We start from the raw sequence: 24,414 nt of genomic DNA, 5'->3' as shown, positions 1-24,414 counted from the left end.
ATTTTACCCATCCATTCAGGTCCCAAATCCTCATTTTGGAGTGAATGGGGACCAAAATAGATGCATGTTGGTTTATAGGCCCTGGTCGCAAAATGAGCTGAAAAAAGCAGTCGATGGTCCTAGGATAACCTTAAAATGTTGGTCACCACTTACAATTTGAATGGAACAGAAATAAACATGGTGCTGAGAATTGGTTTGAAACATCGATATGGTGCTGTAAGGGGAGACTATACCGGACAGAATGCTGAAGGCGAAGCATTAGCACCCAATTCAAATGATTTAAATGATGCATTTGAAGCAGTATGCCTGAGAATCATCACTGGTTTGGCTACGAGGCCAGACTATGCAAAAATAGCACAGTGTAGACAGAAAGAAGGTGAGGATGTATCCGAATACAGATCTAGAATGGAAACCGTGTTCCAAGCTAATAGTGGAATACCAATAAATGTAGCAGGCCCTTATCAACAGCACTTAAAGCAGGCCCTCCTCACTGGTTTTCTACCACCAATCTCCAGCTTTATTAGAAAGCACAATGTTAATACACGCACCGATGGGGTAACGCTCATCATGAATTATGCTACACAAGCTCAAGAAGTGTTAAAAGATAAGTCTAAGACAGCCCAGGCCCAGGTTTTCTCCCTGATAGGTGGCCTTGTGCAGGCTGGTAAAGGTAGTACCATTGAAACCTAAGACCATAGATCAAAGAAGGGGATGAATTGAGAAATGAGCTTTATAGATATAAAGGTAAAATTTTTATAAAGTTTGTTTAAAACGGCAGTAGTATTGACACATGGGCAAGTGCATGTGTCAACAGGAGGGATGGTGCATAGGGTAGAACAATACTTCTATGCATCAGACTTTATAAATTAATCTAACAATTTTTGTAGATCATGCTTGATCTGCTGCAAACCCAACTCACAGGGAAATTTTAGGCCTAAATGTGGTAAATTTCCAACAGCAGAACACCCTTTTCAAATTATTCACATTGACTTCATTGAATTACCACCATGTCAACAGTATAAATATTGTCTGGTCCTGATTGACCCTTTTTCTAAATGGGAAGAAATTGTACCAAGCAAGCAGGCTGACGCACTGACAGTAGCAAAAGCTATGAGTAAGATGCTGAAATTGAAGGATGTTGCAGGTGCAAATGGCCTGCCAGATACTGCTTTGTCTCTACAGGATCAAAAGGTGAAACCGGGTGACAGCATGTTGATGAAAGTCATCAAACGAAAGAACTGGTCATCACCAAGGTGGGAGGGGCCGTATACTGAAAGCCAAGTGGATTCACCAGAGCCACTGTAAACTGCTGAACACCTTGGACTCGAGTGAGGGTGGAAGTCGGCCGGTATCAAAACCTTTGGCTGCTGAAGAAACCAACTAATCCCTCACTCCCAGCTATGGGTCTTAAGGTTCTCCACCCCAAATGGGTGGTAAGTGGACTCGGGTGTGTAGTAGGTTTTGCTGCCCTTCTCACCATCATCATCGAAACTGTAAAAAGGAACATTGTCCATCTTTTCAGTCTCACAGATAGCCAATCGGGCGAGTGGATGTGGAAAGCTGTTGTACATTCCCAACTTGTCGTTGGTAATGGCCAGAGATAGTAGAGTGGGACCAGAGTGGGATTCCCTGTCATGGCTCACTTCAGGAAGTTGGTGGAAAATTCTTTTGAAAATCTGTGCTTTTATTATCGTTGTTTTTATTTTGTTTTGTTTATTCATGACCTGTGTAATCCCTTGTATCAGATCAATGTTCCAAAAAAAAATGCTTGCTAACACATTTGTGTCTTACACTCTGCTACAGCAGGAGGCCAGAGGGACAGGAAGAACAGGGAAAGAGCCCCTGTCAGGCAGGGAATATGCTAGGCTAGGGGTTCAAAGGGCTCCCCTGTACAGTGACGCAAGACTGCAGAGTAGTGTGGTGTAATCCCTTTCCTGCAAAAGAGTGAATTTTAAGAGGTTTTTCTTTTCATTTTCTTGTTTTTGTGAAAGCATCTAGAGGATGAAGGGGAATCCGCCGATCAAGATGCAGACTTAAATTCTGTATTAGTTCTATGGAAATTGATATTGAAGTTGATGATTAAGCAAGTAATGTTCCATTCCCACCCTGCTGATGATTTGAATGCAAGCCTAATGGTGATTGCCCACTTAATCAACTTGGGGGTCGATGGGGAATTTCTCCTTCCTAGAAGGTTTTCGCCCCATCTTGCTATTAAAGTTGTATCAAAGTAATATTTAATTATTCACAGACTAAGACTATGATGAAGCTTCTGAAAATCGAGAGAAGTGGAGGTTTCTGATGATCATTGTGTAATAATGTCAAACAGGAGGGAAATGTTGGAACTACTATTCTTGTTTTGTACTTTTATTGACATTATTGTCTCGTATATCAAAGTGGTTTTGAAGAACTTTGGTGTGTGTGTATAAAGAGTTTGGCAACACCCATCCTTCCAATTTTCCCAAAATTTCATTATCAAGACAAGACGGGCAGGTGCATGAAGGAAACGACGTAATCTCTATTTTGCAATTTTTTTTTTTAGTCTTGCAGTTCACTCCTTTTATTAAAAGTCCATCAGTCAATTCCTCACGTGCGTCTTCCTTTTCCATTGTCAGTTCATATTCTTTTCTGTCACCGCTTTTATAATATCCACAGCTCTCACCTCACTTACATTCTCCACATTCACAATCACAGTCGCCTCCTTTAAATATCTTCTTCTGCCAAACTTGTCTCTTGCGTCTAGATTTTTTCCGTGTTCTTCTCGTTGTCGGTAATCCAGTCCAGTGTCGTTTGTCATACGTGTCTCACCATCCAGTCCAGTGTCGTTTGCCGTGCCTCTTCCTCGTGCCAGTCCAGTGTCGTTTGCCATGCTTGTTCCTCGTGCCAGTCCAGTATCGTTTCCCATGCTTGTTCCTCGTGCCAGTCCAGAATCGTTTGCCATGCTTGTTCCTCGTGCCAGTCCAGTGTCGTTTGCTGTTAATCCGTCCATTGAAAAAAGAAAAGGAAACATTATAAAACAGACCAATTTTCTCTTCTTGTTTAAAATAATAAAACAAGCATTGAACATACTTTTCAAATTTCCTTTTAAACACATTCCACACATCCAATAAAATTTTCTTTTTTTGCCACTATCCTTCTTTCCCATATTGCACTCTTAATCAGCATCACAATTAAATTGATACGTTTTTAGTTTTTACATTGCTTATCCAAACCCAACATTACCACCTTATTCCATTCAATACTTTCATTATCATCCCCTCTCAAACTTAAAATCAAACTTTTGCATTTACCATTAAAATCCTCCAGTTCATTACAATATAAAAACAGGTGTAAAAATCCTTCATCATTATCATTACAAACTTTACAAGTAGCGCTTCGTTCCATTCCAATTTTGTTTAAAATGACATCTGTAAAAATCACTGTGTCTAATAAAATATTCAGAGTTTTCCAATTTCGTTTGTACAAATTTTCCATTTATGTTCCCCCATATAGAGTGTCTTAACTTCTAGTGATTATCGTTGAATTGACTACAGAGACCGTCTCTGCATTTAATAAGAAATTGGTCACTCTCGTCATTATACATCCAAGTCATTATACATCCAAGTCATTATACTGTACAGTGCTTTGATGCAACCTGTGTTGTTAAAAGCGCTATATAAATAAAAATGATTGATTGATTGATATACTGTCTTTTAAATCGTTAAATTTCTGTAGCCAATATGCATTCACAGCAGGTTTCTTAAAAACAGCATTTCTAAAAACCTTTTCACCGTACATTCATTAAAAACATGCAGTTTTTCCCCCGTCCTCACATACACGTCTTTTTCTTGCTTGTCTTCTTCCATATTTTCAATTCTCTTTATCCACTCTTGAGGTATTGCATTCTTAATCACATCATATTTGTTTATTATCTCTCGTGTGCTATAATCCTCCTTTGCCTCCTCCATCACATCCACAATGCATCACACTGGTAAAAACCCTTCTTTAAATTCATATAAAACATCTCTGACTTTTGTGATCCCCACATCCCACCATTTCTTAAAAAATACCTCCTTCCCTTGATTTAAAATACAGTTGTTTAAGAATAAAGGCTGATTTAAAATGTTCTCTCGACCTTGTGGCTTAAAATGCACATTATTTAAAAATTTGCTCCACGCCCCCAGTAGTTCTTTATAAAAATCTGGCAGCATGTCCGTCATCCATTTTTTAGTTTTCATCCATAGAATATTGTCTCCCAAATTAAAATTGCCACATTTGTTTAAAAAATATTCCATTGTCTTTTTCCATGCTGCTTTGTTTCCCTCATCTAGATATTTTTTTATTATTTTCACTCTTAAGCTATTTTTTCTTTGTTCCACATCAATTAATCCCATCCCTCCCTTCCCTGCCTCTCCTATTAATGTACTATATGAAATTCTTGGCGGTTTGCCATTCCATAAAAAATCTTTTTTTTTAAATTTTTTTCCATAAATTTTTTTCCACCCACATTGGCATTGCAGTCACAAACAAAACATACCACAACTTTGACACCATTAGCACATTTAAAATTAAAACTTCTCCTTTTAAACTTAACGTTCTCAATTTCCAAAAAATTAGCCTTCTTTCAATTCCTCCTAGTATTTCTTCCCACATTACTACTTTAACATTTTTTTTCGTTTTTTCCCATTAAAACACCTAAAATCTTTACTTCTTCCGTTTCTTTAAAATTAAAACAATCCGTTACACCAACCATTCCTCCAAATCTCATATATACCGTTTTCTCTTCATTTATCTTGCCTCCTGATCCCCTACAAAATATCTGTACCACTTCCATTACTTTTTTTAACACTCTCTATATCCTTAACAATTATGGTTGTATCATCTGCATATTGAAATATTTTTATTTCCCCCACTTCCTTCAATGCTTATTCCTCTTATGTCTTCCTCTGTTTTTACTGCTAATCCTAGTGGTTCTGCTACTAGTGAATATAAAAGCGCTGATAATGGACATCCTTGCCTTATTGATCTAGTAATTTTAAAACATTGTTAAAAAACCATTACATTTTATTCTTGTTATTGCTCCCCTATATAAAATCGTAATCCACTTGACGAAATTTTCACCAAACCCGTACGCTCTTAAAATTCCAAATAAATATTCATGTTCCACTCTGTCAAAAGCTTTTTTGAAATCCAAACTGATTACATACCCTTTGTTTTTTTCCTTCATATACCTTATTCTGTCCCTTATGCTTATCGTTGTGTCCGCTATATCTTTCCCTTTGACTCCATACACTTGATTTTTCAATTATAGATGGCATTACTACTTTCAGTCTGTTGGCTAAAACTTTTGTTAATTTTCAGATCTGTATTCAGCATTGTGATCGGCTCACACTCTTTTTTTTTTTATCCTCCTCCCCGACTTTTGTCTTAATTTTCTTTAGTAACTTGTTTATCTTTATCATTTACTCCTTCTGCCTTAAATAACTTCTTCTCATAATATTCTTTTATGGCTTTTAAAATCCCCTCATTTGTTTCCACCATATCCCCATTTTCATTTTTTAGTTCCTTGATTGTCTGCGCCACTCCCCTTCTTTCTAAGTCAAAGAAAAACTTTGTACATTTCTCTCCTTCCACTGTGTACTTTGCTTTGCTTCTTAATCTTGCCCCTTTATATTTATTTTCTTCTATTTCTTTACATTCTTCTTCCATTTCCTTGAATTTTTTGCAAATCTTTTTCATTCTTATGCATTTCCTTTTCTAATTGTTCTCTTATTTCTCTTTCCTTTCTCTTTTTACATCTCTGCACCAACCCACAGTATTTTATTGTAAACTTTCTGATTTCATGTTTCACATTTTCCCACCAAATTCTTTTCTTCTCTATACATTCAGTCTTCTTTTTCCTTTAAAATGATCTCTTGTACACTTAAAACATAATCTTGATTTTTTTTTTTTTAGAATCTCAGTATTTAAAACCCATACTCCCGGACCTCTTTTCATTACGTTCCAATCTATTTGCATAAAAATAGGTTTATGATCACTTAAAGTTGTTTCTTTATACCTTATTTTCCCTAAAAACCGTTCTATATTTCTTGTACATAAAATGAAATCAATTCTTGTTTTACACATAAAATTACCCACTATTTGTCGTCTTAAATTCCTTTTTCTTTTCATTCCTTTCCCTCCATACATCAAGTTATTTTCCTCCATCAACAATTTTAACTCTTTTCGTCCTGTATCTTTCTTAAAAGTCATTCCCTCAGCCATATCCAGTTTACTAAACACATTAAAATCCCCCATAATAATAATTTCCTTATTTCATTATAAACTTTCGTAAAACATTGTAATACTCCCTCTTCTCTGTATCTTTTGTTGGTGCATGTATATTTATAACAAGTGTTTCCCTATCTTCATGTTCCATTTCAAACACCATACATTTTCCAACTCCATCGTTATAAACATTACATGTTACATCACTGCTTTCTCTTATTAGTACTGCAACTCCTCTTCCAGTTCTATCATCACCATTATTATACAAAATCTTCCCATTACATATTTTCCTTACTTCACTTATGTACTTCTTTCCAGTTAGTTTCTTGCAACATAATCACATCCTCATTTTTTTTTTGTATAACATTTTTATTGACTTTTTCAGAGTTTAACCCCCGGGCAGGAAATACAATTAAACAAAAACACAAACAAGCTAACAAAAATAAAAAAAATAAAAAAATAAAATAAATATTAATAAACACATATATACAGTCCAAAACTTCACATATCTAATGCTTCTTCAATATTTCCATTTTTAATAAAAAACAAAAATACCTCCCAGATAGCAGAAAATTCAGACAATTTCTTCCACATTATATAGGTACGTTTCTCCAGAGCTAGACAAGAAATTAAATTTTTCAGCCATAGACCAAGAGAAGGGCAATTAGTGTTTTTCCAGGCCAGACGCTCTATTGCCTTATTATGAAGTAAACGCATATCAACAGGTTTTTGCTCTTTTAGTGACAAGGAGCAGGTATCTTCATACAGATTCAATATACATAGTAAAGGACATAAAGGGATTTTAGAGGAAGTAAATTGAGAAATATATTGAGTTACCCCAACCCAAAACTTCTGTATCTCCTCACATTCCCATACACAGTGAAAAAATGTACCAGGATATTTATTGCATTTAAAACAGAGATCTGGGATATTAGGGTTAAATTTATTTCATTTTACAGGGGTTATATAAGTTCTCATTACCCAGTTGTACTGTAAGACTCTCAATCTCGTGTTCAATGTTTTTGTTTGTGAATTTAGGCAAATTGTATCCCAGTCATCCTGTGAGATCTCCAAATTCATGTCCTGCATCCATGCCTGTCTTTTAGTTTCAGAACTTTCTTTACATTTTTCTTTTAATGTCATATAGCTGAATAATCCGCCCTTTATTATTACAATCATGCAATGCAACAGTTTCCAATTCTGACAATGGAGGACGTTTGACAGGATTTTTTTTAAATGAGAAAAAATAAAACTTCTAATTTGCAGATATTTGAAAAAGTGTTTCTGAGGAATATGGAATTTTGTTACAAGATTATTAAAAGATAATAAGAGATCATCTTCATATAAATTTGACAACATTGTGGATGAATAAGGGTGTGGCAATTTAAACCCCAAATCCCTTTTGCCTGGACCAAAATAGTCATTACCCCAAATAGGAGAGAAGCAGGAAAGTACTGGAAGGTCTCCCAGATATTAATGGGCTTCATACCAAATTGTAATAGTATTTTTTACAAATGGGTTGCCTGTTTTTTTTTTTTTTAACTCTAAGTGGTGCTGAATACAACAAGCTAGCAAGTGACAGGCCTTTTGCAGCCAACTCTTCTACCTGCACCCATGGTAAATTTGTGTCCTTAGAAAACCAGTACATTGCAGCTCTCAGTTGAGCAGCCCAATAATACCATAGGAAATTTGGTAGTTGGAGCCCCCCCCCTCTCATAGGGCAAATATAGTAGAGAAAGTCTTAATTTTGGCTTCCTGTTATTCCAAATAAAATTAGAAAGGAGCTTTCTTATTCTTACAAAAAATGCAGGAGGAGGAGGAAGTGGAATTGACTGAAAGATATATAAAAACTTTTTGGTAAAATATTCATCTTAATGTTTATTCTACCCATCAAAGATAGAGGGAGTGACATCCATCTCGTTGTTTCTTCAACTGCCTTGGCTAGCAAAGGTTCATAATTAGCTGAGCTAAGAAGGCTTATTTTAGGTGTTATTTTAACTCCAAGATACTTAAAGCCATATATAGCATTTACAAATGGGTGGGACACTTTAGGGTGTAGCCTATCTTGTTCATTAAGAAACATGATTGATGACTTGTCTTTATTAACTTTAAACCCCGGAAATTTACCAAACTGGCCTATAAGGTCTAATAGGGATGGGATAGATTTTTCCAATTCTGATAAAAATACAATGGCATCATCCGCATATAATGCGATTCGATGTTCAATAGCTTCAGTATAAATACCCTAAATGGAAGGATGTGACCTTATTGAAATTGCCAAGGGCTCCATCGCTAAAACAAATAGTAGTGGTGAAAGTGGTGAGCCCTGCCTAGAACCACGGCTAATTTCAAATGAAGGTGAAATTAAATTATTAGTAAGCACCTCTGCACAGGAGTCAACTAAAAGAATTTCAATCAATCAATCATTTTTATTTATATAGCGCTTTTAACAACACAGGTTGCATCAAAGCACTGTACAGTATAATGACAGGGATGTATAATGACGAGAGTGACCAATTTCTTATTAAATGCAGAGACGGTCTCTGTAGTCAATTCAACGATAGTCACTAGAAGTTAAGTGTCCCCAACCAAGCAAGCCAGAGGCGACAGCGGCAAGGAAACAAAACCCATTGCATACAGAATGGAGAAAAAAAAACCTTGGGAGAAACCAGACTCAGTTGGGGTCAGTTCTCCTCTGACCGGACGCCCAGCACTTAACCTCCAGTTCAATTTTAAACGCAGCTGTGTCAGATAGTGTAAATGACTTAGTGTGTGCGTGTGTGTGTGTGCATCAGGATCTGGTGATCTGTCAACGGGCGCAGAATTTCAATCCATCTACGGAAATAATCACCAAATCCAAAACGGATTAACACTTCCTTTAAATAAGGCCATTCAAGACGATCAAATGCCTTTTCGGCATCGAGTGAAAGAATAGCCATGTCACGGTTTTCATTTCCCGCATGTACTATATTAAAGACCCTCCTAACATTATGGAACCCTTGCCGATTTTTAACAAAGCCATTTTGATCTATATGTATCACATTAGGTAGAACATTAGGTAGAAGTCGCATTGCCAATGCTTTAGCGATGATTTTGGCATCAGAATTTAAAAGTGAAATTGGTCTATAATCCACAGGTGATTTTTCTGGTTTTAGAATAAGTGTGATCATAGCACTTCTTAATGAGGGGGGGAAGAAAGCCTTGTTCAAATGCTTCAACATGCATATCTAATAATGGAGATATTAATTTCTCCTTAAACTCCTTATAGATATCGATTGGAATCCCATCGAGACCCGCTGCTTTACCACCCCTCATATTATTAATAGCATTAGTAATCTCCTCCAACTCCAGCTCACTATCAAGATCAGATCTCGTCTCTTCTGAGATAATGGGAATGTCTAGTTTATCTAAGAAATTATTTTGATCAGAAGGGCCTGGAGGAAATTCGGATTGATACAACGATTTATAGAATGAAACAAAAGTATTATTGATCTCGCCTGGGTCAGACGTGAGTTCTCCTTTTCCATCCCGAATTTCATTAATAGATTTTTCTGAGGTTAATTTAAGCTGCCAGGCTAACAGCTTGCTAGGTTTATCGCCCTGATCGTAATAAGTCTGTCTCAATCGTAATATACTATTTCCAGCTTTTAAGGTGGAAAGTTCCTCATATTCTGCTTTGAGGGCTAATAATTTTTGTCTATTACACTGGGTTTTATCCGTGTTCATCATTTCCTCCAAGCCTCTGATTTCTGCATCTAAACTAAGCATTCTTTGTTTGAATTTTTTGGATTTAAAACTGGTATAACTAATCATTTGGCCCCTAATAAATGCCTTAAAGGCTTCCCATCTAGTAGTAGCTGAAGTCTTTGTATTTATTGCAAAATACAGGTCTATTTGTTTTCCCACAAATTCAATGAAGTCAGGATTCTGCAGCCAATTAGAATGTAAGCGCCATCTAGAGGAACCTTTAGTTAATTTTGAGTCTATATAAAGTAATGAGGTTGGAGAATGATCTGACAAAACTGCACTATCATATACACAGCTATTTATATTAGAAAAAATAGAGAATGAAATTAAAAAATAATCTATTCGTGAGGAAGTTTTAGACATTGATGAAAAACATGAATATTCCTTTTTTAATGGATTTAGTATTCTCCAGGGTTCACAAAGGTTCAAATCTTTTATAAATTGAATTTTTTTCCGACTTTGAGAGTGGGAGCTATCCAAGCCAGAGGAACGGTCCAGCAGCGGGTCCAAAGTGCAATTAAAGTCACCTGCTATAATAACTACTCCCGGAAGAGAGGCTATCAATATGAAAAGATTTTTAAAAAACTTTGGGTTATCGTCGTTCGGGCCATAGATATTAATCAGATTAAAAGCTTTACTCATATGTACCCTGCACTATCAAATATCTACCAGCGTTATCTGTGATAGCTTTATTAACTAAGAAGGGGATAGTCTTATGGATTAACAACATAACACCCCTGGCATGAGATGAGTAACAGGAAGCCAAGACTTGGCCTGGCCATCTTCTTCGTACTCTCACTAGTTCCTCTTTTAGAAGATGAGTCTCCTGTAAAAATACTATTGAAGATTCCATCTGTTTAATCCTTGTCATAACTTGTTTTAGCTTAATTTAGTTTGATCATACCCCTTACATTCCAAGAGGTCAATTTAAGCTTAACTTGTGGGATTGTTCTTAACTTGAAATTAGTTGAACAGCATTAAATATATACCTATGTAAACCAAATTATATTTCGATATGGAAGTTGACCACAAAGTATACACACAAAATAACACAAAAAAGGACAAAAACAAAACTTCAAAAACCTGCCTCAAACAAATTGAAATGGCTGTCATCCCGAACAGGACAGCCCATTCCCTCCCCCTCCCCACTTTATCACCTTGGGATAAAGTTACGAACCAGCACTGATCCATTATCAAAAAGGAGCAGTTAAAGCCAAACACTTAGATAAATAATATAAAATCTAGAAAAAAAATGGAAATTAAGTGAAACTCCTGGTAGAACGTCAAAATAGGTCATACGATTGAATATCCCTTCACCCAAAAAAAATAATAATAATAGGAATCAGTTTTTGAATATACAGATTACACACAAGTTTGTCTGAAATATTAAATCACCATCGATTATCCTGATTATCTGGTCTGTAACAGACCAGTTAGTAGCTAGCATTCCCAATGCATATAGCCTATCGAATGAAATAATGTGTAACGCTAACTAAAACTGTAACCAAGCCGTATACCGAACAGGGCAACGAAACATCAGGAATGAAAGTCAGTTTTTCCGAATTGGATATAGTCATATGTCGCTTACTGAGTACCAGAGATGGTTACATGGCACCTCTGTTTTGTTTTCCATGAAGAAATGTTTCCACATCCGACGGGTCCTCGAACTCATGGGTCTGTCCATCAACTGTAATACGTAGTTTAGCTGGGTAAACTATTCCGTATCTGATGTTCAGTGATCTCAATCGCTGTTTAACCACATCAAAGTGCTTCCTCTGTCGTAGAATCTCGGCGGATAAGTCTGGAAAAAACTTGACCTCCCGATCACTTTGCCTTTCGCTCTGGCCGCGCGCATCACTCGAACCATGTCCTGAAAGTTCAGAAACTTCATGATCCGCACTCTTGGTGTTGAACGGTTGGCTTGTGGCCTACCTGGTATCCTGTGTGCTCCCTCTATGATGGGAGGTGAGGGAAAAGTTTCGGGACCCAGAGTTTCATTCAGCCATTTTCCCAGAAAGGCGATTGCATCTGGATTTTCCACCTTTTCGGGAAGATTAACCAATCTGAGGTTCGATCGCCGTGAACGATTTTCGAGATCATCAAGCTTTCGTGTGAGAAAAGCTATACGCTTAGTCACTTCTTCCAATTTGTTCTTTTCAGAGTTAACCACCTCCTCTACATTGCTGATGCGCTCTTCGGCCATAACAATGCACCCGGAGAAGTCTTTTACGTCTCTCTTTACATCTTGAATCGCATTTAGAACACCGTCCAGCTTAGTGAAAAAGTCACTTCTCATTAAGTCTAGTTTTTGAATTACATCCAGATTTGTATCACTTTGAGGGATGCTGCATACAGTACCTGAAGAACTAGCATCACTGCTAACATCCCCCTCATCATCGTGCTCCGTGACTTGAGGAGAGGGCGATTTACTCTTAATTTTGCCTTTCTTCGACGGCATCCTGTTAATTACTTACTCATGGACGGCAACTCAGTGAAATTAAAGTTGTTTCGGTAAATAAAATGGGTGATTTTTAGGAATTTAAACGAAAAATGTGCTTAGCTCGAGGTCATAACCATGCCCCCCCACATCCTCATTTTTACACATCTCCTTGACATTTTCAAATTTTCTTATATCCACTAACCCTCTAGCATTAAAAGCAACCATTCTTAAAACCATAACCCAAAAGACAGTTCTTAAAATGACATTCATGACAACCATTTCTTCATTCCATCTCCTTTAAGTCCTTTACCGCCTCATTTTTATCCACATTTTGTTTTTTAACCAGTCTTTTTTTAGCTTCTTCAATGTTTGGCATTACCTTTATTGATCTTCTCCTTTTACTTGATTTCGCTGAATTTTCCTCTTCCATTCCTTTATCCATTTCCATATTCTGTTCGTTGTCCTTTTGTTCTGCTCTGTCCGGTACACTTTCTTGGCCTGCAGTCCTGTCCATCTTTATCCCTTTCTCTTCCTTTTGACACGTTTTTTTTCCTTTGTCCTTTCCTTCTTTAATGTCATTATTTTTTGTAGTTTGGCTCACCTCCATTTCTCCAATTTCTCCCTCTTGATCCATTTCTGTATCTCCTTCATGCACCTGTCCGTCCACCCGATGTTTCATACCTCCTTCCTCTCCCTCTATCCCATACTCGCAATTATTTAAAATTTGACACTCTGGGCACTTAACAGCATTACAGTCCCTTGCGAGGTGGCCTCTACCGTCACATTTGTAGCACCTGAACTCTGGACAGTCCTTTACCACGTGATCCGGGCTCATGCACAGCCGACAGGTTTTCACCTGGTGACTGTGCATCACCCGAAAGTACTGAGGCCCTTCTGCTGTTTCAATCTTGGTGCTGTAGGGCAACGATGCCACCTCCTTGGGGAACCTTACTTTTAGGAACCTTGTACCATCTTCGACGTCAGTGCCCAGGTAGCATCTTCTTTTAATTTTTGAGATGGGATTAACTCCCCATGACTCCAATTTTCCCATAATTTCCTTATCATCGAGGTAGACGGGCAGGTGCATGAAGGAAACAACATAATCTCTATTTTGCAGTCTTTTAACCTCACAGTTCACTCCTTTTGATTTAAGAGTCCATCAGTAAAATACTCTCATATTTCCTCCTTTTCCATCGCTAGTTCAAATTCTTTCCCTTGCCTTGGTCTTAGCGCCAGAATTGTCCCATTTCCACATTTGTCCGTCACTGCTTTAATATCCACCGCTGTCACATCGTTCACATTTTCCACAATCACAATCACCGTAGCCTCCTTTAAATATTTCCTTTCGTTGACCCTGTTCTTCATGTTTTGCTCCACTCTATTTCCAACTCGTAGTCGCTTATCCAGTTCAGTGTCGTTTGCTGTGCTTGTTCCTCCTCTCGTTCCAGTGTCGTTTGCCATGCCTCTTCCTCGTGCCAGTCCAGTATCATTTCCCATGCTTCTTCCTCGTGCCAGTCCAGTGTCGTTTGCCGTTAATCCGTCCATTGAAAAAAAGAAGAAAAAATAAAAAGGCGTAACCACCCTCCAGCAAGCAAAAAAGCTGCTGTTGGGTGATTTTATAACTTGAAAAAAATCAAACAAAAAACTAACTTAAACTAAAAAAAGCAAGATACAAACACAAAAAATTAACACAAAATGGAGGAGAGCCTTCCTCTCCTTACTGCAACCAACAACTTCCTGTGTGCTCTCTAGCGCCAACAGGGTGGTATGGCCGTAAGCGAGAGCTGCTGCAAAAATCCCCCTATTTTAAATATAAGAGCATTAGTTAATTAGTTCAAAACAGCCAAACGCTGTTTAAAGATCAGCTACTTTAAAGTCAATTGAATTAAATAAGCAGTAAGGGAAAGCAAAGAGGTGGTCAAACTTTGGAGCCAGTGTATTAGATAAGTAGTGAAGAAAACCAAAAAACTTACAGCACCTGGTATTCCTAGGCAGTCTCCCATCCAAGTACTAACTAGGCCCAACACTGCTTATCTTCTGAGATCAGGCGTGATTTTTTTTTTTTTTTTTTTTTTTATTATTTTTTTACACAAAGTACAAACGATAAACTACAATAAACCACCTGAAGGGGGAAACCCTTTTACATGGGGGGAGTACACCTTTGTAAAATTAAACATAAAATCAACATACGTACATAGGTTCCAACATAGATTCAAACTGGACTCTTTTAAAACATACATAAAATCAACCGTCGTCATCAGGCATCTTCCAGTCAAATTCTTCAAAGATCTTATATACATCATAAGTAAAAATGTGGTAAAAGTCATTGAGTTTTCCCAAGTACTTGTAGTAACAATACAAATATTTCAGATAGTTTTCAGCTTTTTTCTTCAATATTCTTTCAATATCCAAGACAGATTTCTCTCTTTTTGCCACCACCCTTCTCTCCCATATTGCTCCTTTCATTAGCATGACAAGAAGGTTAATGGTTTTGCTATTTTTACACTCCTTATATTCACCCAAGCGCAAGCACAGATTTCTTGTTTTCCACCAGTTCATCCTTCTTTCAATATCTCCTAAAATTCCTTCCCACATGATCTCGTTTGTTTTCTTGTCATCCTCTCCCATCCTAACTCCTAAAATCTTCATTTCCTTAACTTCTTTAAAGTTAAAAGTGTCTGTTAAGGCTGGGGCTCCGCCAAATCTCATGTACATTGTTTTATCCTCATTTATTTTCCCCCCGGATTTATTACAGAATTCCTGAACTACGTCTATAGCCACCTTAACACTATGTATGTCTCTTACTATTAACGTTGTGTCATCTGCATATTGGAAAATCTGATCTACCTCCTTCAATATTGATACCTCTCACATTCTTCTCTCCTCTTACTGCTAAGCCCAGAGGCTCTGCCACCAAGGAATATAAAAGCGCTGAAAGGGGACATCCCTGCCTTACAGATCTTGTGAGCTTAAAACATTTAGTTAAAAAACCATTGCATTTAATCCTCGTCACCACTCCTTTGTATAAAATCTTAATCCATCTGATAAAATTTTCCCCGAAGCCAAAACTCTTTAAAATCCCAAATAAAAACTGATGCTCCACTCGGTCAAAGGCTTTTTCGAAATCAAGATTTACAATGTAACCTTCCAGATTTTTGTCCTTTATATAACTTATTGTGTCCCTAATACTAATTGTAGTATCTGATATATCTCTGCCTTTCACTCCATATGCTTGATTTTGTCTTGATAATTTTTGGCATCACCTCCTTTAGTCTATTAGCTAAAACCTTAGATAAAATTAAGTCAGTGTTCAACATCGTCAAAGGTCTGTAATTTTTCAATTCTTTTTTATCTCCTTCTTATAAATAATTTTCATTAAACCCATACTCATTCTTAAATTCATTTGTCCCTTATTAAAAATGTCTTCATACACTTCCTTAAAAATGCCAATTAAAATACCCTTGAAAACAATATAAAATTCATTGCCTAGACCATCAATTCCTGGACTTATTCCTGTTCAATTCGTTTATGGCTCTTTCTATTTCTCCTTCATTTATTTCCATATCGCAAGCTTCTTTGTCTTCCTTTTCAACTTTTGTTTCAATTGTTGAACAATTCTTCACATTCATCTTGCACCCCTTCAGTTGTAAAAAGTTTCTCATAATACATTTTTATCTCTTCTAGTATTTCTTTGTTATCCTTTATTTCTTCTCCATACTCATTTTTAATAGCGGTTATCATTTCAGCTTTCCCCTTCCTCTTTTCAAGATTAAAGAAACATTTTGTACATTTCTCTCCTTCCACTATATATCTAGCTTTACTTCTTAAACTTGCACCTTCATATTTTATTCTATTCTAAAACTTTAAGTTTATCTTCCAGATCTTTTATTTTTGACACATTCTTCTCATTATTCTGATTAAGCTCCCTTTCTAAGTTCTCTCGTGTTTTTATTTCTGTGTACCTTTTACATCTCTCCACCGATTTAAATTTTAATTTTTCTTTTAATTAGAAACGTAACGTTTTCCCACCATATCCTTTTATCTTCCACATACATTTCTGTTTTTCTTTTTCTATCAATTCTTTTGTCTTGGACATAGCGGTCTCTTTAAAACCTCAGCATTTAAAACCCAAACACCTGGCCCCCTTTTAATCGTGCTCCAGTCCACTTTCATAAATAGTGGCTTATGGTCACTTAAACTTGTTTCCTCATATCTTCAATAAAACCCTCTACATTTCTTGAACACAAAATAAAATCAATTCTCGTTTGGCACATAAAATTCCCTACCATTTGCCTTCTAGAATATTGTCTTTTCCCATTTCTCTCTCTCCACACATCTACCATATTATTGTTTTTCATCAACAAATTCAATTCCTTCCTTCCTGTATCGGTTTTAAAAACCATTCCGTCAGCCATATCTAACTTGCTTAAAACAGTATTAAAATCCCCCAATACAATAGCATACTTATATTTCATTAAAAATATCCTTAGATCCTTAAAAAAATTCCTCTTTTCCTTCTCTTCAACAGGCGCATGGACATTTACCACAATTACTTTGTCATCATGTTCCATTTCTATTGCCAAACATTTCCCTACATCTTTGTAAACAACTTTGTAAACCACATTCGTGTTTCTTCTTATTAAAAAGGCCACCCCTCTGCCATATCTTTTATCCTCATTGCTGCATAATATATCACCATCCCATCTTTTGCTTATTTCACATTTGTGCTTTTCTCTCCAGTTTGTTTCTTGCAATACTATTACATCTACATTTTTAAACATCTTTCACCTTTTCAAACTTGTTAAAATCTAAGCCCTCTGGCATTAAATGTAGCCAGACTTAAAACCATAAAAAATGAATAAATATAAACGTTCATAAAACCAATGTCGTTAGCTTGTCATCCAAACCCTTTAACAGTTCAAATCGATTCTTTAAAAAGTCTTTGTTAGCATTTCTTTTCTTTACCCCATCTAAACTGGGTTTTACCTTGATTTGACGTTTTCTTATGCTTATTTTTGATGTTCCTACTACCATTTCTTCTGTGTCGTCTTTAACATCCTCATCTGCATCCGAAATATCCTCAAAGTCCCTAGTAATGTGGATCGGTGCCAAAATTCTTTTCGCTTGTGCATGCTGGTCTTTTTGTTCCTCCGTGATTTTACATTGTCTGTCTTGTGATTGTCTGTCCTCCTCGTTCTTCTGTCTCATCAATAATGCTTTGAACTTCAGTCTTGTCCATATGTTCTCCAACCCTCAATAATGTCTTTGCCCGCCGCTTGATTTTCTCTTTGCTGTGGTAAGCCGCCGCCTTGTTCGACTACGCTGTCCCGCTCATGCACCTGCCCACTCACATGAGTCTCTTCATCCTCATACCAACAATCACACTTATTTAAAACCTTTTTACAATCCGGGCACTTAACCGCATTGCAATCCCTGGCAAAATGTCCTCTCTCCTCACACTTAAAGCACTTAAAATCTGGGCAGTCTTTCAAGACGTGCTCAGGGCTCATGCACAGCCGACAGGTTTTAACCTGATGGCTGTGCATCACCCTAAAATACTGAAGCCCTTCAGCTGTTTCCAGCCTTGTGCTGTACGGGAGAGACACTACTTCCCTTGGGAAGCGACATTTTACAAATCGTGTGCCCTCTTCAACAGTTGTGCCCGGATAAACACGTCTCTTGATGTCCGAAATAGGGGTAACTCCCCACCCTTGCAGTTTATCTAAAAATATCTGATTGTCAATGTATGCGGGCATGTGCATGAATGAGACAACGTAGTCTCTGTTTTGCAACCTCTTTACTTCGCACAGTGTCTCTTTTATCATTAAACCTTCAACCAACAGTTCAACATCGTCGATATTCTCTAATGTCACTTCGTATTCCTTATTTTGTTTAGGTCTTACCGCCAAGACATTTCCTTTGCCGACCTTTTCCGTTACAGCTTTTATGATGTCCTCCGCCCTAGCATTCACATTACAGATGTCTACCGTCACAGTTGCTTCTTTCAGGTAATCCTTCTTTGAGTTGTTTCTCTTTTGTTCCTTATCTTTTGCATCTCGTCGTTTATTTCCAGTTCCGTGTTCATTACCCAATTCTGTTTCTCCAGCCAAGTCCAAGTTCATAGCCATCTGTCCGTCCGCCATAGATGAAAGAAAAAAATAACTGAATAAAACCACCTTCCAGACAGCACTGGGCTGCTGTTAGGTGGTTTAAAATCGAAAAAGCAAAAAAAAACTAAACAAAAACAAATATATAATAGCTCCTTAATAAACTAGACAAACAAGAAATGAGGGAGAGCCTTCCTCTCCCAACTACTGCCACGTCACTTCCTGTGTGCTCTCTAGCGCCCTCAGGGTGGTATGGTCGTAAGCGAGAGTTGCTGCAAAAAGCCCACTATTTTAAGGTGATGCACACTAAGTGCCATCATACTAGATAAGTAATGAAATAAATACAAAAAATACTTCAAAAAAAGGTATAATAAAGATAAGAGCATTAGGTAAGTAGTTAAAAACAGTCAAACGCTGTTTAAAGATCAGCTACTTTAAAGTCAATTGAATTAAATAAGCAGTAAGGGAAAGCAAAGAGCTGGTCAAACTTTGGAGCCAGTGTATTAGATAAGTAGTGAAGAAAACCAAAAAACTTACAGCACCTGGTATTCGCAGGCAGTCTCCCTTCCAAGTACTAAACAGGCCCAACACTGCTTAGCTTCTGAGATCAGACGAGATCAGGCGTGAACAGGGTGGTATGGCCGTAAGCGAGAGCTACTGCAAAAAGACCCCTATTTTAAGGTGAGGCACACTAAGTGTCATCATCCTAGGCAGGTAATTTAATTTTTTTTTTTTTTTTTTTGAACAGACATATTTTAACAGTCATTCAATAACATTTCCAATCCAGAGTCCATTAAAATCTTGCAAACTTCCTTGGTAAAAACATTATAAAACAGACCAATTTTCTCTTCTTGTTTAAAATAATAAAACAAGCATTGAACATACTTTTCAAATTTCCTTTTAAACACATTCCACACATCCAATAAAATATTTTCTTTTTTTGCCACTATCCTTCTTTCCCATATTGCACTCTTATCAATTTAATTGTGATGCTGAATAAGTTTTTTGTTTTTACATTGCTTATCCAAACCCAACATCACCACCTTATTCCATTCAAAACTTTCATTATCATCCCCTCTCAAACTTAAAATCAAACTTTTGCATTTACCATTAAAATCCTCCAGTTCGTTACAATATAAAAACAGGTGTAAAAATCCTTCATCATTATCATTACAAACTTTACAAGTAGCGCTTCGTTCCATTCCAATTTTGTTTAAAATGACATCTGTAAAAATCACTTTGTGTCTAATAAAATATTCAGAGTTTTCCAATTTCGTTTGTACAAATTTTCCATTTAGGTTCCCCCATATACTGTCTTCTTTTAAATCGTTAAATTTCTGTAGCCAATATGCATTCACAGCAGGCTTCTTAAAAACAGCATTTCTAAAAACAGAGTAAAACCTTTTCACCGTACATTCATTAAAAACATGCAGTTTTTCCCCCGTCCTCACATATACGTCTTTTTCTTGCTTGTCTTCTTCCATATTTTCAATTCTCTTTATCCACTCTTGCGGTATTGCATTCTTAATCATGTCATATTTGTTTATTATCTCTCGTGTGCTATAATCCTCCTTTGCCTCCTCCATCACATCCACAATGTATCGCACTGGTAAAAACCCTTCTTTAAATTCATATAAAACATCTCTGACTTTTGTGATCCCCACATCCCACCATTTCTTAAAAATACCTCCTTCCCTTGATTTAAATACAGTTGTTTAAGAATAAAGGCTGATTTAAAATGTTCTCTCGACCTTGTGGCTTAAAATGCACATTATTTAAAAATTTGCTCCACGCCCCAGTAGTTCTTTATAAAAATCTGGCAGCATATCCGTCATCCATTTTTTGTTTTCATCCATAAAATGTGGTCCCCAAATTAAAATGACTACATTTATTTAAAAATACCCCATTGTTCTCTTCCATGCCGCTTTGTTGTCTTCGTCCATGTACTTTTGAATCATTTTTACCCTCAGACTGTTCTTTCTTTGTTCCACATCCATTAACCCCAATCCTCCCTTCCCCACCTCTCCAATTAAAGTGTTATGTGCTATTCTTGGCGGCTTTCCTTCCCATAAAAAATCTAAAAAACATTTGTTCAGCCTTTTTTCTACCCACAACGGCATAGATGCCACATATAAAATATGCCATAACTTAGAAACCATTAAAACATTCAAAATTAAAACCTTTCCTTTCAAAGTTAATGACATTAATTTCCAAAAGATCAACCTTCTCTCAATCCCTCCTAAAATTTCTTCCCACATTGTTCCTTCCGCTTTCTTTTCATCCCTCCCCATTATAATACCTAAAATCTTTATTTCATTAGTTTCCCTAAAAGTAAAGTGCCCGGTTAAAACCTCCGTCCCCCCAAATCTCATGTACACCGTTTTATCCTCATTAACTTTAGCCCCCGATGCCCTGCAAAATTTTTGTACTACTTTCATTGATTCCCTTACACTGGCCAGATCTTTTAACATTAGCGTTGTATCATCAGCATACTGAAATATATTATTCTCCCCTCCTTCTATACCTATCCCTTTTATTTGTCCCTCCTTCTTTATCGCTAATCCCAGTGGTTCTGCGACTAAAGCATATAAAAGTGCCGACAACGGGCAACCCTGCCTAATTGATCTAGTTAAATTAAAACAGTCTGTTAAAAACCCATTGCATTTTACTCTCGTTACAGCACCTTTATATAAAATTTTAATCCATTTAATAAAATTCCTCCCAAAACCAAAACGCTTTAAAACCCCAAATAAAAAATCATGCTCTACCCTGTCAAAAGCCTTCTCAAAGTCCAAACTGATTATAAAACCATCTTTCCTCTTTTCGGTTATATACCTTATTGTGTCTTTTATGCTCATTGTTGTATCCGCAATGTCCCTTCCTTTAATGCTGTACGCTTGGTTTGTTTTGATTATACTGGGAATCACTTCTTTTAATCTGTTAGCTAAAACTTTGGATAAAATCTTCAGATCGGTGTTAAGCATTGTTATAGGCCTATAATTTTTTAACTCCAATTTGTCTCCTTTCCTTTTATATATCAGCTTCATTAATCTCATTCCCATCCTTTGGTTCATCTCATCTTTCCTAAAAATCTCATCAAATACTTCTTTTAAAATACCGGTTAAAAAATCTTTAAAAACAATGTAAAACTCACTCCCCAACCCATCTATGCCTGGACTTTTCCTTTTGTTTAAGTCACTTATTGCTCTTTTATTTCTTCTTCTTTTACTTCATCATCACACTCTTTTTATCAATTTCTCCTACTCTTGATTTTATTTGCATTAGTAGTTCCTCTTTTTCTCCTTCTTTTATCCCCTCCGTACAGAATAAGTTTTCATAGTATGATTGTATTTCTTTCAAGATTTCTCCATTTTCTTCTACTATCCTCCCATTTTTGCCCCTTATTTCTTTAATCATTTCTGCTTTTCCTCTTCTTTTCTCCAGATCAAAGAAAAACTTTGTGCACTTCTCCCCCTCCACTTCTCCCCCTCCACTTAATCTTGCACCTTCATATTTCTTCTCTTCCATTTCCTTCAGTCTACCCTCAATTTCTTTTATTTTCTGAATGCTTTTTCTGCCTTACCCAGTTCCTCATTTAATTTCGCTCTTAGCTCTCTTTCCTTGTTTTTCTTACATTTTTGAACTAATTTGCAATATCTTATCGTAAATTTTTTACCAGATATTTCACATTCTCCCACCACATTCGCTTATCCTCATTATACATTTCATTTCCTTTTCCTTTTCAATGATCTCCTTTATACTGAAAACATAATCTTCATTCTTTAAAATCTCTGTATTTAAAATCCATACTCCTGGCCCTCTTTGCACTTTACTCCAGTCCATTCTAAAATCTAAAAACTTGTGATCGCTAAAGCTTGTCTCTTCATACATAATCTTTTCTATAAAATTCTCCATATTTCTCGTACATAAAATAAAATCAATTCTTGTTGCACACACAAACTGCCCCACTATTTGCCTCCTAGAAAATTCTTTTTTCTTTTCATTTCTTTCTCTCCACACATCGATCATATTATTCTCTTCCATTAATGCTTTTAATTCTTTTCTTCCCGTGTCAGTTTTAAACACCATTCCTTCTGCCATGTCTTGTTTGCTAAAAACTGTTAAAATCCCCATCATTATTATGTCCTTATATTTCTTTACAATATTCCTTAAAACATTAAAAAAATCTTTCTTTTCTTTCTCTTCTGTTGGCGCGTGTATATTCACTAAAATCAGTTCCCGTCCCTCATAATCCACTTCCACAACCATACATTTCCCATTTTATCTTTATACACTACTTTGCTTGCGTTAAAAACCCCTTTTCCCATTAAAAATGCCACTCCTCTCCCAGGCCTTCCATCCCCATTATTATACAAAATATCCCCTACCCACATCTTTTTATAGTCCATCATCACACTATCTTTCCAGTTTGTTTCCTGCAGAGCAATAACATCTTCTCCTTTACATTTTTCTTTCACTCTTTCAAATTTTCCCATGTCCATCAGTCCCCTTGCATTAAAAGCAACACATCTTGAAACCATGAAAAGAAGGAAAAATAAGTACATAAAAAACATTACTCTCCATCTTCTCCCTCCAGCTCTCTTAACACTTCATAAGTTAAAACTTTTTACTTTGTCCCGTATCATTATTTTTTTCCTTGCATTTCCAACATTTGGTTTTACCTTTAGTGCTCTCCTTCTTATTTGTCCTTTCCCCCCTCTGTCTTTTTCTATGTTGTCCTTCCTTGCTTCTTCTTCAGTGTCCGTTTCTTTGTTTTGATCTTTCATTTCTTGTTCATCTTTCTCCACGTTATCCGAAATCTTTTAAAACTGTCCGATATTTCCATTTCTGTCCCTTGAGTGTCCTGTTCTCGTGTCGGTTCCTTCTTTTCATTCTCTTTTATTCCTTCTCTTTCCTCTCTGTTGCCCATTCCTCCGTCTGTTTCTTTTGATTGTAGTCCTTGTTGCTCTTGTCCTTTATCAAATTCTCCATCCGCGTCCCTGTTTCCTTCATGCACCTGTCTGTCCACCCGATGTTCCATACCTCCTTCCTCTCCCTCTATCCCACACTCGCAATTATTTAAAATTTGTTGACACTCTGGGCACTTTACTGCATTGCACTCTCTTGCAAAATGTCCCCTTTCTTTACATTTGTAGCAGGTGAAATCAGGGCATTCTTTTAGCAGATGTTCAGGGCTCATGCACAGCCTACAAGTCTTCACCTGATGGCTGTGCATCACCCGAAAGTACTGCGGCCCTTCTGCTGTTTCAAGCTTGGTGCTGTAGGGCAACGACGCCACCTCCTTGGGAACCTTACTTTTAGGAACCTTGTTCCATCTTCGACGTCAGTGCCCAGGTAGCATCTTCTTTTTAATTTTTGAGATGGGATTAACTCCCCAAGACTCCAATTTTCCTATAATTTCCTTATCATCAAGGTAGACAGGCAGGTCCATGAAGGAAACAACATAATCTCTATTTTGCAGTCTTTTAACCTCACAGTTCACTCCTTTGATTAAGAGTCCATCAGTAAAATGCTCACATATTTCCATATTTTCCATCGTTAGTTCAAATTCTTTCCCTTGCCTTGGTCTTAGCGCCAGAATTGTCCCATTTCCACATTTGTCCGTCACTGCTTTAATAATATCCACCGCTGTCACATCATTCACATTTTCCACATTCACAATCACCGTAGCCTCCTTTAAATATTTCCTTTCGTTGACCCTGTTCTTCATGTTTTGATCCATTCTATTTCCAACTCGTAGTCGCTTATCCATCCAGTCCAGTGTCGTTTTGCAGTGTCGTGCGTGTTCCTCCTCCCATTCCAGTGTCGTTGCATTGTCGCCCCACGTGTTCCTCGTGCCAGTCTAGTGTCATTTGC

The 24,414-nt window shown here is 36.9% G+C and overlaps 1 protein-coding gene and 1 non-coding gene across 2 annotated transcripts; both read right to left on the bottom strand.

The window, feature by feature from the left end:
- Positions 1-2,919: 2,919 nt before the first annotated feature.
- Positions 2,920-18,736, bottom strand: LOC122335827. Its single transcript, XM_043233641.1, has 2 exons — positions 17,417-18,736; positions 2,920-2,970 (listed from the first exon to the last, which is right to left on the bottom strand). Exon 1 carries the CDS (start codon positions 18,571-18,573, stop codon positions 17,656-17,658), a length of 918 nt encoding a protein of 305 aa, XP_043089576.1. The 5' UTR covers positions 18,574-18,736; the 3' UTR covers positions 2,920-2,970; positions 17,417-17,655.
- Positions 18,737-19,067: 331 nt separating this feature from the next.
- LOC122335863 lies at positions 19,068-19,186 on the bottom strand. Its single transcript, XR_006249013.1, has one exon. It is a non-coding gene; the product is annotated as a 5S ribosomal RNA (ribosomal RNA).
- Positions 19,187-24,414: the final 5,228 nt, after the last annotated feature.

The sequence above is a fragment of the Puntigrus tetrazona genome, unplaced genomic scaffold, assembly GCF_018831695.1.
Source record: "Puntigrus tetrazona isolate hp1 unplaced genomic scaffold, ASM1883169v1 S000000904, whole genome shotgun sequence".
Taxonomy (NCBI): domain Eukaryota; kingdom Metazoa; phylum Chordata; class Actinopteri; order Cypriniformes; family Cyprinidae; genus Puntigrus; species Puntigrus tetrazona.
This window is presented reverse-complemented; position numbering and strand designations above follow the sequence as displayed.